Source organism: Astatotilapia calliptera, chromosome 19 (genome assembly GCF_900246225.1).
Source record: "Astatotilapia calliptera chromosome 19, fAstCal1.2, whole genome shotgun sequence".
Classification (NCBI taxonomy): Eukaryota; Metazoa; Chordata; class Actinopteri; order Cichliformes; family Cichlidae; genus Astatotilapia; species Astatotilapia calliptera.
The window spans coordinates 2,320,993-2,337,558 of NC_039320.1; the positions used below are offsets into that span (position 1 = coordinate 2,320,993).

The 16,566-nt window shown below is 41.6% G+C and overlaps 1 protein-coding gene across 3 annotated transcripts in view; it reads right to left on the bottom strand.

Annotated features, from left to right (window-relative positions):
• LOC113012693 (transcription factor IIIB 90 kDa subunit-like) overlaps positions 1-16,566 on the bottom strand; it is a 134,642-nt gene that overhangs the window by 43,500 nt on the left and 74,576 nt on the right. For 2 of the 3 annotated variants that reach the window (XM_026152993.1, XM_026152992.1), the window contains exons 14-17: positions 15,613-15,674; positions 14,508-14,589; positions 14,239-14,294; positions 9,780-10,045 (exon numbers count right to left, since the gene is read on the bottom strand). In XM_026152993.1, the coding sequence (XP_026008778.1) occupies positions 9,780-10,045; positions 14,239-14,294; positions 14,508-14,589; positions 15,613-15,674 (466 nt within the window). Of the gene's footprint in view, positions 1-7,358; positions 7,780-9,779; positions 10,046-14,238; positions 14,295-14,507; positions 14,590-15,612; positions 15,675-16,566 lie in introns of those variants that run through there. The other variant, XM_026152994.1, reaches the window with a different exon arrangement.

A 16,566-nucleotide genomic window follows, 5' to 3' on the forward strand; every position in this document is an offset into this window, starting at 1 on the left:
CTAATGTGAATTTCTGATATCTTGAGTTCACAAAGCTGCTCTGCCAGAAAAAGCTGCTCAAATTTCTGCTTCTCGAGGTCTGAAATATAAACGGTCCTATGGATTAAGTCACTCCAGCAGAGGCGAGCCAAAAGTGTTGCGGTCAAACCTTTCCAATGATTATGATTTTATGGGAAGAAGAAAAACAAAGACTGTCTTGAGCTGCATCTTTTCTGTATGTTAGGTGTAAATGCGCCGAGGTGGACCCCCAACACATTACAATATAAACCCATCAGCCATAACATTGTGAGCACTGACAGGTAAAGCAAATAACACTGATTATCTCTTCAACATGGCATCTGTTAGTGTGTCGGGGAGCATGTGAACATTTTATCCTCAAAGTTGATGTGTTGGAAGCAGGAAAATGGGCAAGAGTACGGTGTGATGGCTAGACGAGTGGATCACACCCAAACTGCATCTCTTGTGGGTTGTTCCCGTTCTGCAGTGGTCAGCATGATCAAAAGTGGTCCAAGGAAGGCACAGTGATGAACCAGACAGAAAGTTGTCATTGCAGTTTGATGCTACATAACCACAGACCAGCCAGGGTGTCTTTGATGACCCCTGTCCACAGCTGAAAGCGCCAGAAGATGGCCTAGTGTAATGAATCATGTTTTTTTATTTAGATCATGTTGATGACCAGGTGTGTCAATCACCCGGGGAACACCTGGGACCAGGATGCACTATAGGAAGGCAAGCCGGCATGCTTTGGGCAATGTTCTGCTGAAAAACCTTGGGTCCTGTCCAGAGATGGGCAGTAACGCGTTACTTGTAACGCGTTACTGTAATCTGATTACTTTTTTCGAGTAACGAGTAAAGTAAGGGATTACTATTGCAAAATCGGTAATTAGATTACCGTTACTTTCCCGTAGGAACGCTGCGTTACTGCGTTACTAAAACCGTGATTTTTTGCGAGAATGTCTCACGACAGTGACGTAAGCGAGTGCGCCGTTAGTGACAACAGCTGTGTGCAGATCAACAATGGATCACATATCGAGTGCGGGAGAGAGTATGAGCATGCAGCGTTTAAAGCGTGGAAGTACTGACCTTACTTTGAGTTTGATTCCATAAAAAGTGACAAAAACATTAGCGTCCATCGTGCGTGGGAAGAAAACTTCTTTTTACAGCGAAAAAAACCCCTAAACTTCCAAGGAAGCACCAAGAGCGCAACGACGTAATGGGAAACTCACAGAGACACTACCGTATCCTTCCACTGACCGCTGCACACCTGCACCAGGGTAAACCTCCGCCTACTGCAGTCCTGCTTTACAGGTGAAAATAGAGCAACAGGACCGCTGAGTCTTTGACTTTATTTATGTTCTGCTGTGTTTTACTTGCATCTATTTGAAAGACTGAGTGTAAACACAAAAAATTATTTTATTTTATGTGCTGGAATGTGCAGAAAATAGGTTTAAATGTTAAACTCATTTATTCAAGTCAGAGAATGTTGCATATAATTAAATTTTTGCTTGATGCATAAAGTTAAAAGATTAAAAATGATAAAACAAGTTAAAAAAAGAGACTTTTCCATTTGATTACATTTTGTATGATGGATTATGTAGAAAAAGTAGAATTGGGCTGAAAGATCTATCGCTTTATCACCTCTTCAGGTTGTAAATCGTGTTTTTAAAAAGTAACTAAGTAACTAAGTAACTAAGTAATTAATTACTTTTGAAAATAAGTAATCAGTAAAGTAACGGGATTACTTTTTTGGGGAAGTAATCAGTAATTAGTTACTGATTACTTTTTTCAAGTAACTTGACCAACACTGGTCCTGTCATCCATGTGAATCTTACTTTCACACATCCCACCTGTTTAAGCATTGCTCCTTTGATGGAAACAGTATTCCCTGATGGCCGTGGTCTCTTTCTGCAAGATAATGCGTCCTGCCACAAAGCAAAATGGTTCAGGAATGGTTTATGGAGCACAACAACGAGTTTGAGGAGTTTATTTGCTGTCCAAAATTCCCCAGATCTCAATCCAATCATGCATCTGTGGGATGTGCTGAACAAACGGTCCAATCTCAACTTACAGGACTTAAAGGATCTGTTGTTAACATCTTGGCATCAGATACCACAGCACACCTTCAGGGGACCAGTGGACTCCAATATGTCAGAACGGGACCCACCCAAAATGAGGCAGGTGGTCATAAAGTTATGCCTGATCGGTGTATGTGTCCTTTGAAATGCCGAACCAGAATTCTTCAGGCCTCTAAAGTTTAGAATAAGTAGTTTACAGGAAAACACAGTCTGTCAGACTGAGCACCAACAGATAATAATACAAGCATGACAGAAAAACCCCATCAGTTCATTTGACCACAAAAAATAAACTAAATAAATCGAGAAAGATGTCAACAGAGCCTCAAACCTACAACTTTGTTTACTCAAAGTGGCCTCATTAGACTCTGTCATTGCCCCACTTCCACGTCTTGTTTTCATGTCAAACCATCCAGCTTGTCTAAGTGCAGTGAGGCAAATTTACACATTTTGTAAAGTGCAAACACTTCTGATCAAGAGCGAAGATGAAAGGATAAAAACAAAAAAAAAAAACAAAAAAAAAGAGCTGAAAGAAAGACAAAGAACTCGTTAGCGAGTTGTGAGAGCCCAAAGCTAGAGAAGACCTGATGGTGTAGAGTGATTCGACAGGCCTGTAGCTGCTGCTGAGGGCTTTTAACTGCTAGCAATTCAAAAAGTAGGTGAGAGAACAGAGTGCAGGAGGAAGAAGGAGAAGCAGGTCGAGAGAGGAGAGAAAATGGATAAAAAGGGGGATGAAGTAGACAAAGTTGGAGAGGCAGAATAAAATGGGGAAGAAAGTAAGAGGAAATGGATGGGAAAGAACCAGAGAGCAATAAGGAGATGCTGAATGGAGCAGGTGAAGGAGGAGGGAAACGAGAAGGAAGGTAGAATGGAAAAAGAGGGAGGAAAGAAAGTGAGAGGTAGCTAGTAAAAGCCTTTTCTTAGAGTAGATGTGATGATGGCAACATGGTGAAGAAAATGGGTCCTTTTTGGGAGACAGAATCAGTGAAACTTTAAGCTAGAGACAGAGCTGAAGAGTCCTGAAGCTTACAGAGATAAAATACTTCTATCAGCGTACACAAATTTTATTCCGTCTCAGCAACAATTAAGACTGATTAACGTCCTGATTGTGGCATGTTGTGTACATAAGACATGAGCATATTTAACCAATCGTCATTATTCAGCACTCCAAACTCTAACTTGAGCACTGCAAACTCTGCAGAAACCCGATGACCTGGATTAACCTCACAAATAATTAGCATCCCTGAGCCTGGTCCCAGGGAGAGAGCACTTCCTGTTAAAAGGGTGTTCTTCCTTCACACTGTCACCATGAGCTTGCAGAGAGGGTCTTTACAGAGTATAATTGCCTTGAGAGACCTGCTGTATGAAGTGGTGCTAAATAAATAAATCACATTGGATTAAACTGGCTGAAGTGCCACTAGTCATCGCAGTTCCCAGTGAGGCAGCAGAGCTCTTCAAACCCTCATGATGATCTGTTTTGTCTAATTGTTAATTTTCAAAAGAGCTTAATCACATTAAAATGCTGTTTACACATGCATGGATGGATGCCCAAACAGCATTTTAATTATAATTCCTAATAGTAAGCAAAGAATGCACAAGAATCTTTAGTGAACCTGTCACCAATGACAGAGAAAGTGTCATGTGCTCCAGGGCAGGATGCCAGCGCTCATTTGCACCACATTTTGTCTGATTTGAGGACCTAGAGATGACTCTTTAATCTTTATTTTGGTCTTTGGATTCAATAAAACAGAACATAACACACAGAATATAAAATAGAGGCACGTCAAAATGAAACAAAATATAGCAAAAGAAAGAATTTATGAACAAACTACAAATAACATGTTAAATATTAGCTCAGTATCAGTATCTATGATGCAGTTCATGCATTTCGGTGGATATCAGAGCAGCTAGACAGACCTGCAAAAAGCCACAAATGATGAAAATAACATAAAGACAGAAGGAAATGAGGAAAACTCCAGGACGACACAGAGCAAGGACCTAAATCTGAGAGCAGCCCCTTCAGCGGAGCTCTGAGAGCAGCCAGGAACATGTAGGAGGAACCAGGAGAGGGAGGGGAGGCCACGGTAGCACAATGCCTCAGTGTAGCCCCTCAGCGCGGCCTCCAAACAGGGCACAATGACTGCACTGTCAGCAGGCCGTCTCCTGCACTTTCATAGGTCTCCCTGACACCAGGCCCCTCTCCTTTTTCAATAACCAGCACAACAACCTTTTCACGGGCCGAGGCAACGGTTTGCTCCTCGACCGCCGAGCTGAAAGAGACCATTCTGCGCTCAACGGCCGCTGGCTGAGATTGTTTTTTTGTCTCTGCCATTTTTTTCATTCCACGACTAACATACTATGAGAGAATGGGAGATTATCACCATTTTGCTGCTCGCCAGCCCTCGGGGCATTTTCTCGGTGCTAATGGCTTATGGATAGAGCTACAGAAAGCCGGAAAACCGTGGGGGTTGAAAACATTATTGTGCATTCAAGGCAACAAAGTGCAGAGTTCAGCAATTTCTGCATAAATGGACGGAGCCAGCATCCATTCAGGAAAATAAAAGAAAGAAGCAAGTGTGGGATGAATGATTCAAACCAGCGATTCCGCATCAATGATTCATTGATAGCACGGGAATGTGTTTTTAAAAATTCAAACAGGTCGAACACTTTAGAAAGAAGGCATCCATTCTTAAACACACAAAGACGGGGCTTGTGCCGGTGATGCCCTCCTTCAAGGAGATCAAAGCCAAAACATGAAACTGGAGATGGGCTTTCATTCATGGAGCATGTCGGCTTTCCAAGGAAGAGATTTGCCATTCTGGCTGCAGCCATTAGCCAACTGGAGCAGCTCAGATCCAGCACTGTTGCAGCCTACTGTTGTTACTGGTTTGGTGTAACCATAGCTGCTGCTTGCAAACTTCAGTCATTGATAAATACTAGGCGTGGGGGTCAAATATGATCAGCAGCAGTGCTGTGCAGTGGATCAAAAACCATGGCTGCTCAATCTGAAATGGAAATATTACATTTCATACATTTTATTTAAAAGCAGGGTTTGTTTGTTTTTTTATAGCTGTGTCAATGTTTTCACCAGCGCTCATTCAGTTGGGCATAGGTCAGTTTGTTTGAAGTCTGAGGTTCTGCCCGGCACAGAAACTAAAACAGTGCTGTGAACACATTAGCGGCAAACTGTGGAAGCTTGTTTCCTCCAATGGAAAAACAAATTGTGATCCATAACTCGAAATCTGGAATTATGCAACTTAAATTTCGAGAAAACAACTTGAAATGTCAAATTAATAAGTCACAATCTCGAGAAAATGCGGAAGGCACCAGCTGCCCAACAGCTCATCGTGAACAGATTGAGTCCAGACCTCTTATGTTGTTATCGTTGGCTCGAAGGCATTCAAAGCTGAAAAACCTGTGATTTTGCCATTTTGGTATTGAATTAGTTCAGGTCAAAACTAACAGACTAAAGTGACAAAAAGTAGCATCGTATAGTCACAAAACTCTGTTCCCTGACAGGTAAAAATCAGTGTTTCTACAGTGACCCTGAGAGGTCAAACCCACTGAAACTTAAGGAAGTGACAGTGAATAGAAAAATGCTGCTAAAGCTCACAGAACACAACCAAAGTCAAATAAAACAACACGTTTGCTATTCGCTGTTTACTGTTAGCTTGTTATTTTCTCCACAAAACACTTCTGTTGTGTTTTAGGGGGTTTTTTTGTGTGTTTTTTTTCTATTTCCATAGTGTTTTATTCAGCTTCCACTGTGTTTTGTGTGGTTTTGCAGCATTTCTCTATATACTGATGTTTTGCAAGTTGCACTGCGTTTGACCTCTCAGGGCCACCACAGTTTTCAGCAGTCATTCTTTGAAAAGAGCGATTGCTTGCCTTGGTGTATCATGTCCACAAAGCAACAAGCTTTGCTTTTCTTCTCACACATGCTATTACTACCAACTTAAAGTGTTCCTTCAACCTTGAGTGATTGTGGGGTATATGCCGTCTCACATTCCACTCTGGAGGAGAACTTTCAAAGTGATCTTCAGGTGCAAGCAAGTTGTTTGTTGAGGCACAACAACAAACTACACTGATACAAATTATAGGACTTTTTTTCTTCTGAGGTGTTATTAATATGCTCTTAAACATGAAAACATGATCCGGCCTTTATAAGCACCTTTTAGTTTGACTGAAACTGTTTACCTGACCCGGCATGACTCCAGGATATATGATGCACAGGAATGAATAGAAAAAAAAAGATCATTTCATTGTTCATTGTAACTGAAGACTCAATTCAAAAAACCTGTTTTCATTTCATCGTTCAGAGTTACTCTGTCCTTGAGCATTGTCTTTAGGATGAATGAGATACAGTGAAGTGTCCGTGTGCGTGAAGAGGCTGAAGTGTCCTCGAGCAAGACACTGAATCACTGGCAGCTTCACCATCCTGACCTCTGACCTCCCCGTGGAGGGTTGTGAGCACAAAAGCAATTTCCCCACAATGATCACTAATGCATCACATTACCATCCTATAAATGGGAAAAGCTATAATGTGTCATAATTTGTGTCATCCATCATGTTGTCAGTGAGGGAGTGGTTGCTGTTTCTGCCAGAGAGAGTGGCTGTCTATTGATTTAATCAACAACTGGAGGCTTATGTTGAGTTTTTCCTTTTTCTACTTTGTATTAAACTGTAACCTCACATTGTTATTTTCTGTCACTTTCTTTTTTTTTATTTTTATTAACCAATTGTGCTTTTTTCCCCTCCATCTATGGCTCAGGTAGTAGAGCGGGACATCTACTAATCAGAAGGTCATCGATCCTCGACTTCCCCGGTCCACATGCCGAATTATCCTCAGGTATGATACTGAAACTCAAGTTGCCCCCAATGCATTCATTGGAGAGTGTGTGTATTAGAAAGTGCTTAGGCATAGATAAATGTGTTTGTTTACCTGAAGCCTAACCTTGGCCAAAGTTCCACATAATTAGATCAGTGCATGTATGAGTAATCTTAACCTTCAGAGCGATCCGTTTGAGACAGTCGTCTCGACTCGGTCATTTGTAATGATGACAGCACGAGCACATATCTCTAATGTGGTCATGTCAGACAAGCAGCACTGACTGCGAGCACCGAATTCATCCGACTGATTTCAAAACCTTCTGTTTGCGTGTGCAGCCAATTAGAGGAAAGCTGTTTAGAAGGGAGGAGGAGCCAAAAAAGCACGAGCATCATTTTGAAGTGCACATCGTTCAAAGCTACACAAGTTTAATAAGAATCAGAGATGAGCATATTAGGTTCATCTTCATGTTTTTATATTTTATTTCAGTTTCATTTTTTAGTCTCTTTACATCAGATTTCAGTGTAGTTTATTCCTTATTTGCATTTTTTAATTTGTATTTTATGCTTCAGTTTTTGTCCATTATTGATGTATTCATTTATTTATTTATGCGTGTTCTGGGTTAATCCTCCGATTGTTAATAGTCAAACACGCTGCACAGAAACACATGATCGCAAAATAAAGAATAAAGTATTAAAGACAGAAGAAACCCAGGGAAATACTCCCATCTCCATATCTGCCTCCAGATTATGCTGCTGCTGCTGCTGTTGTTGTTGTTTCCATGACCCGCTTTCCACTCGCAGGCTTTGGCCTCAAATCTTAAGAGACTGTAATGTTTTTCTTCCCCTGTTTTCATGTGTGTTTACATCCCCCGTCACTCTGTAGAGAGCAAAGTGACAAACCCATTTTGTTAAGCAGTCTTTTATAAATATATTTTATTTGACTTAAAAAAGAAACGGGCTCTGAAAGGCTCCCGACTGCAATAACCGGCATACTTATCTGAACTCCTCTGTGGGTCTGAGACCAAATGCAGCGCATTATCGCAGAGCCCAGAACAGGCTTTACCAACGCCTAGCAAACTGCAACCAGATGACTTGAGCTCACCTAACCACAGAACCTGGGAGGGGGTGACCTGTGGGGGGGTTACATCCCCTTAATCACCAAACAGCTGCCTCTATAGGAGAGCTATAAAGCTTCAAGATGGCACCTAAAACCAACATTAACTGAAAGAGTTTTAAAAACAGAGCCATAGGAAACCAATTTCCCCCACTACCAAACAAAGTGGGGGGAAAAAGCCCCTCAGCTTTTCTCCCTGTTGCAGAAAACCCATTAAATTCGTCTGAAAGGATCAGTGTGGATCAGTCCCGTGAATGCATGTCACGAAAGGAGTGGGGGGTGGTGAGCAACCGCTAAGGGACAAATCCTGGCAGACAAGGTGCATCGCTGAAGGAAAAAAAAAAAAAAGAAAGAAATACGGTAAATCCCACAGGAGTCGAGGGGAAAAGAAAAAAAAAGGATAACAGAAGACTGAACATCTGTCCTCCTGTCGCAGGTGATTATTTTGGGGCGAGCGGAGTCGGGATGAGGCAGTTTCTCCTCCTTGTTCCAGGAAAACAAAAAGCCGAGTCTGACCTCGGTGGCAGACGAGGAGCGGCTGGTGCCGATCAGACCTGAGCAAACACTCTCCCATCCATCTCGCCTTGATTCAATCGAGCATCTGTTGTTTGCATTCCAGATTATTTAATGGTGCGAGGGAGTGAAAGAGGAGGCTGAGCAGATCCAAACAAAAGTAAATATGGATCCATGTTCTTTAGCCGTTATGACAGGTGAGAGCGTTAACGCGAGCAGGTAAAATTACAATTAATTCACTATCCACACAATGTTTTTGGAAAAGAGCCTCCCACAGATGACATAGTGGCTGGCACAACAGCTGTTCTCATCAAGAGATCTTTTTTTAGCTGCTTAATATGCTTACAAGATAATAGACACACACACTCAAAAAAAGTAGGAATCTTATGTAAATCATTGAGAGTTCTGGGAAACGTACGACGAGCATGAAACGTGTCACTGATATGTATCAATATCATTTTTTTAAAAGACCATAATGTAGAAAAAGATGCCGGTGTAATGGTGCAGTTGTGTATTGCGTCCACGACAATGGTTCCAGCTCCAGTGTTTACACATGCACACTGCAGCACATGTAGCAGAGAAGCATCACAGCTGAGCCGGCTTTCAGAGGGACCTCTGTGGTTGGCAAACGCAGTCGTCAGAGCCTGTAAATGGCTGTTTACTGCCAGGAATCAGTGTGGTCTGTGGGCACCACATGAATCTTTTTTTTTTCCAGGCAGAATCGAGTCATAGCTGGAGCATAACTGAGCGACCAAATCAGTAACCCAATCGTTTTAATCTTCACTGTGATTCTAGCATATTGGGGAAACATGAAAATGCTTTGTTACTCTGATTCTACGTGAATAAATACTCAACCATTCTACAAATGTTTGGGAAATCTGTGGGATGGATTTGTGTCATATAAAAAGGAGTCTTGTAACAGGTCGACAGAGGTCGGATCTAAACTTTCTGGAGTCAGCCTGGGAAAAGGTGAAGCAAGAGAAGACACTGACAAGCTGTAAATCTACAGAAGCAGACCTGTAGTGAGTTTTTCAAAGGCTGCCAAATCCCTTGAGAAAGAAACAGTACTGCTTAAAAGGCAAAGAGCGGGCACTATATATTAATTTGATTTAAGTTCCCTCTATGTGCACTCTGCTTTAAAAGCCAGAATCTCAGAGGTCCATTAAGAAGTGGGCAGTTTGCTGATAGGCTTCAGGAATCTTTGTTTTAATGTTTTTTGCTCACTATTAGAAACCAGGTTTTCCACCAACCTTTTTCCCAGAGTACTGAGAGGCGTGCTGAGGCTGAGCTGAGTTTGGGCGGGTCTTCGGTTGCGTCCGGCCAGCTTGGCGGCTGGCCTTTCCTTCTTTGGGGACTCAGCGTTGCGAGCTGGGCTGGCGCAGGGCTTGACGTTGAGGTCCTTAAGGACGTCGTAGTTGATCTTGGAGGAGATCCTCTTCTGCTCCAGCATCTTCTCAATGGCCTCGTCAGCCGTGTTAGCTCGGATCGGGGCGTGTTTCCTATTGGGGCCCCTTGGCTGTCGGGATTTCAAACAAAACTAAAGCTTAACATCGCCTCTCATAAAACAAGGACACTTTATAATCTGCAAAACATCTGGAAAATACATTACAGCAAAACAAAGTATTTGCTTCCAGATTAACCAGGTATGTGTGGGCTGTAATTTGGCTTAGCTACATGCTTATATGAGCAAAGTAAGACACTTATCTTATGCAGATTTAGGTTTAGCAGGAATTACTGTAATGTATTAGTATGCAAACATTGACCTGTACACACCGGACAAATAATATTTGTGTGAATATTTCGCGCATTAAAAATAACGGTCTTCAGGGCTGATCAATAATATAAAGGATGTACAAAATGTCGTCATGGTTACCAGTCAAATTGTTGTTTGATTTCCAATTAGTGCACAGGAGTGAACCAACATCGTCACCCCTAGACCTGTACTGCTGAGGTGAAAAATTCAAAGCTACAGGTTGTTGCTTAAAGGGCTCATTAGTCGTTACTCCCTCAGCAGAAACGAGTTTTTGTCCTGGCTAGGACCGCATACATTCAAAACAAGTCCTGATCAATCAGTTCTTTGAACCAGACAAAGCTCAAATGTTATCTGAAAACAGTTTGTCTTTATATTAAAGCATTTGGGTCCCATGGAGGATTTGCCCTCTAAAGGTAAGACTAAAGAACAGCTTTTCAGGCAAATATAAAACCCAACGTGTTTCTGTACAAATGCAGTTTATCTCAATTATTGAGGTTATCACCCAGCTTCAGTTACTCTGCATTAACCTTGACCCCCTCTCTAAATTATGACATAGATCAGCAGAGATTTCCTTAAAACTTTTAAAAACACACTTTTAAACAAGTTTCTTTACACACTTGATGTGATCAGTTGAAAGCCCCTCTTCCCTATTCAGCAGCTAATCAACACAGAATATTAACGGTTACCAAATGAGAAACAAAGGATGCTCAAATCCTTTGTGCATCAACACGATGTTCTTCCTGTTGTTTATTCAGCCACTTATTTGTCAGTGATGTGACAGTTTGCTGCTGGTTGGATAAGAGCTGTCGGGAGGCTGCGTGTCTCATTAGATCTGTTCCACTGCAGTTAATCCAGCTAGTTAAAACCAGTGAACAGATGTTGGGTCTAACAAAGGGCCTGTGCTGAGCCAAAACCAGTAATGGCAAATGAGAAGAAACCAGTTCCACAGGACTTACTGCCCGTCTGTCTGTGTTTAGTCTCAGTCTGGCTCACAGTACCGCTCACTGTCCATCTCACTTTGCAGTTTTTAATGCATCGACTCTACTTCAGTCATTTATCGCTAAAGACTGACAGGTTTAAGCTCTTCACTGCTCAGAATGTGATGCTTTTGACTGGTTTAAGCACTGAAAAATTGGCTTTTGGAGTATTGGTCAGACTCTAGTGATACTTAATTACAATACCTCGGGCAGTAATATATCCCCCTTTTCTCAACTTTTGCATCTTAATGTATTTTTATTCACTGTTCCTCTTACAAGTAAAACCTACAGAAAATAATTAAGAGACAAACTGCAGCTCCAGCGATATTCTTTTGAATAAATTACTGCCTGAATGATTATCTGCCTGCACAGAATCATTAAACCTGATGGGCAGGTTTAACGACTGCATGCAGATTACACACAGTACTGAGGTACTGACATATATATACACACACACATACATATATATACACACACACATATATATATATATATATATATTGCTGAATCTGCAAACTTACTACACATGGGGTAAGTTTGCAGGGGTCCATCCAACTGTTTACATCTTTATCTGATCATTTCAGCGTGGCATGCAGTTGGGCATTTAGGCCTGAGAGTTTGAGGCACTTATTACAAGCCTGCAGGAGTTCTCCTGAGGTATGTGGGACACGCATTACTAAAACTTTATAGGAGACCACTTTCCTTATTTCCAGCCACACAACTTTACTACTTTTATTCCTCAACTTTACTAGAGTTTGTTTGCATGATTCACAGTTCAAAATAATCTGTATATTAATCTATAATACTCTATATAATAATCTATATAATAATAATAATCTGTATTTACCTTATTCTGAAAGGATAAAAGCTTCCTTCCCCCTCGATTTAAATCCCATTTTGTTCTGATTGGCTGTCCCTTGTAAACAAGCTTTATGAGGGGCAGCCAATCAGTGGGTGGGGCTTCTCAGAGCCAGAGTGTGCATATTTTGGCTAACCGTGTTCAGTGACACCACACAGATCAACAAGCCCCCTTTTTGCCTTCAGAACAACTCAACAAACCCCTGCACCACCAGCAGCATGAACTGTTAATAGAAGGCAGGATGGATCTGTACTTTCATGTTGTTTAACTCTGACCAGGAAACATTTTCCTGCTGCTCATTTTTGGTTCTGTGCCAGCTGTGGACTCAGTTTCCTGTTCTCAGCTGACAGGTGTGGCACACTCTTCTGCCATTGCTGCCCATCTGCTCTTCTGCATACCTTTGTTTCTGTCAGCTCAATGCAGTCTGGCCAGTCTCCTCTGACCTCTGGCATCAGCAAGAAAACTGCTGCTCACAGGATAGTTTCTCTTTTTCAACCATTGCCTGTGACCTCTGCCTGAAATACTCTGAGCAGTCTGTGTGGCATCAACAATTATGCTGCTTTTAATCGCTTTTGCTCCTAATCCGGTTGTTCAGTCTGACGTCACTAGCCGTGTCTGGGTCTAAACTCCGCTGCAGGTCCATATATCAAACGATCACTGTGGCATTACTGAGAGTTGAAAAACTGTCTAAAGTCTTTCATCTTTAATAAAATGATCAGCGTTCTGCTCTACCAGGTGTAACAATTGAGTTTAACATCCAGACATCCATGAAAACGGAATTTATGACATTTAACGGAGGTAGAAGTTAGCAGGGAGTTAGCTCGCTAGCTTCTATCTAAATATAATATAGCATGTCCTGACTGCGGGGTTTTGGAAACAAATTAAAACGTACAGCTTTCTTATCACTTCCAACATAAATGAAGACAGAAAACTAAACAGCAGTGACGTTTGTAGGGTTACTGAAGTTTGGCTAGCTGGTATATAATGATGTGCTAGGTGACCGCTAGCGACACAGCTATGTTAGCATAATATAAACAAGCTAACTTTTTTTTCCACTCAATAAAAGTTAACGTGAGTGTTCTCGGTGGTCAGGAACAAATGTAATCGCATGGCAGGATGCTGTAAAAGGACCAAACTTCAGCCAGGAGAACAACTGAGATAATCCATCCACAATACGAGGTTAGTCATTCATATACTGCTGCATGGGCTGGGCTGTAGTTACATCCTAAGGTTTTAAAAACTGAGCTTAAATAAATGATTAGCGGGAATAAAAGCCGAGGGAGGTCAACAGTGATCACTGACTGTTTTAGGAGCTTTTTGAGATCAAATAGAAGAAAATACATAACATTAAACATGTTAACAACACAAAAGCCATATTAAACGCAGACTACTTTAGGCCCGGAATTAGGATTCGTCGCCTCAACACTGAACAACCGGATCGTGATCCTGAAGTTTGAACTCCAGCAGGTCCTCTTCACCTTCCCTACATGCCAAACTGCACTGAGTTGCTTCCATATGATTGGCTTATTAGATATTTGTACTGTCAGCTGAACAGGTATACCTAATAAAGTGACCTGTGAATATGTGTGACAGGGAATATGGGTGCTTTAATGATGTTCGTTAAACAGATCCTTCTGCAAAACGAGTCAGGCAAACTAATATCTGTGGTACTTTTCAGGTGTTTTTTTCTTCTTTCGGGTCTGAAACATTTTGTCAAAAGAACAATCTGAGACATTTCAGGCACAATGAGTCTAGCGCACAGACCGATAGCCGAAGCAGAAGAATGAGCGGCTTTTTGACAGGATTGTGTAGGGTGCAGATTTCAAGTAGATAAGCGGTCAAAGTTGAGGCAGCCGCTGGTTGGACAGCTGGGAGATATGAACAGATCATGCGGCATCAGATGTGACCGGTGCTTTTACGGCTGACAAATTGTGTTACGGCCCATTTGGCCATTTTCTGTCTGACTGATCAACTCTCACCCTGCCTGACCACAAAAAAATAAATAAATAAATAATGCTGCCTGACCATTTACCGCCTCAGACAAACTTTCTGTCATCCTGGCGAGCTCAAACAAAAATGCCCGCCCTTATCTCACAGTTTTTCAGACCGTCTGCTGTTACCTTTCTCTCTTTGTAGATCCCGAGCGCCTTCTCCTTCGCTATCTTGGCTTCCTTCTCTGAAAGAAAATAAAAGAAACAGTCTGAGCATACAAACTTATAGATAGTGCACATAAATATGACACAACCTGAACGCTCAGGTTCATTTGGAGGTTTAGCTCTGTTTGGCTGATAGAGGACTAAAAGTAGGAGGTAGATTCTGGGACAAACCAACCAATGAGCATTAACTTCACCACTGAAACACTAAGATCGTGTTGCATACTCAAAGGTACCTTTCTGCTCTTTGAGGTAGGTGGAGTTTTCTGCCATCCAGAGTGCCGTCTTGATTTTGACTTCTTTGTCACTCAGCAGATACTGCAGAGGAGCACAGGGAGAGGCAGGAGTTCACTTTACAGGGAGTTTCCCAGTTTTTTAAGGTAAAACAGCCTGCTGCTAACCTCTGCGCTTAATCATCAGTTAACCAACCTGGTTTTTACATATTTTATCAGAAAGAAGAAAGCAACATACTGAACGTTAAAAAAAACACAGTTTGAGTCAAACTTCTCTTTAACGATGTGCTTCCATGTTCCCACATCCCAGCAAATAACCCTGTGAATCCAATGTTATCGTACACAACACATTAGAGCTTGCACTCTATTGACTGAGATAAACACATTACACAGCGAGGCTCACGCTTTTATTTATGTTTTTATTCATTTTGAGGCCTATTTTGTCTTCATTTTAGAAGGATTCCTATTTTCTATATAAAGAGGAAAGTTGCTGTTTGCAGGTCATTGACGTGTAGTTGAGTTTCCTACATGTGATTGAAATGTGCACGGCTGTTATAGACGTGATAAGCTTTGTAAAAATATAAATTGCAATAAGTTGCTTTTCTGGCCTCCAATCCAGCTTGTCTATTTTTCATTTAAGCAGCCAGTCAAAAACAAGCAGAGGCGGGACTTAGAAAGACAACAGCACTAACAAACAGGTTAATTCAACATTAGAGTCAGTTGTTTTTGCAACAAAAGAAGCCGTAGACGAGCACGCACAATTTGATTATGATTATTATTGATGAGTGAAGAGATAATCTGTCCAATGCAAAGATTTGTCTTGTATTTCTTGTCCCTGTAGCTGCCTTACAGTTTTAAGATTTTGTTTTTTAAAATTCTGAAAATGAACCATGTCCAAGTTTTTAGCTATTTTTTACCAAGCTAACATGCTACATGCTAACAGTTCTGCAATAGCAGAAAACATTTGATGAGATTTTAACTCTTCTACAGGAAAAGCTAACAGAATTTTCTACATTGAGAAAGATTTCAGGGCATTGAAGGCACATCGCATGTGTGAATCTGTAGTGTGTACGGCGTGACTGGAGCTGCATACGCAGCAGGTACGTACCAGCTCTATCTCACTGTCATTTATCCCACTCAAGTCGAGCTCCCCGCTGTCAGCAGCACCATCTGTCACAGAGACACACACCAGAATGGACACTCTTAGATTTGCTGTAACACACGTTTTTACTCCAGCCGTCCCATCCCAAAGGGCTGAAACAGGAAACGGCAGCTTGCAAAAACAAATAAATAAATAAATAAAATCTCTTCCTTGTGGAAGATCTGTGAAGCATCTTCTATCAGGAGGAAATTGCTAAATTAAAAAAAAGAAATAGAAAAATGCACTGTGACTTCTAATAAGACGCTAACAGGCTTAACTCACTTTAAGCCGATCTACCTTCACACGCATTCTTTTCAATTACGATACGCTTTCTAGATTTCAGCACGCTTTATTTTGAAACACTGGGATGCTGAAACAGCGATTTGCATTTTTCATAAGATGGCCGAGACACGCTCCCGCTCCTACCTGTGAAGGATGTGTCGATGAAGGAAAGCGGTATCTCAAATCTTCCGGTTGCACAAAGTCCAATTTTGGAAAAGAAATTTCAAAGAAAATCTGATTGGCTTCTTTGGAAGAAGCGGGAGCGTGTGCCGGCTTTGACAGGAGAAGGAAACCATCAATGGAAATTCAACAGCTTTCACTCCAAAAGATTCTCCACCTTGATTAGCTGTTTTGCAACAAAGTGCAGTGTTTCTCTGGCTGCCTGCAGACATCAGACAGGCAAAGACTGAAAGGCTCGATCTGAAGAAGCAGCAAGCAAAAGGTTTATGGGAGTCATTTAACTTCTGTCAGGCTTTCTGTGTTTGACATGTTCACAGGGGTCCTTCTTTCCTGAAGTTCAAACTCCCAGTCGGCGGCAACTTCAAAGAAGAGCCACCTGAGTCCACGGGCAGCTTCATTAAGGAGAGACAGGTGCACAGACAGGCAGGGAGCAGGCAGAGAAGAAGAAATACATTCATC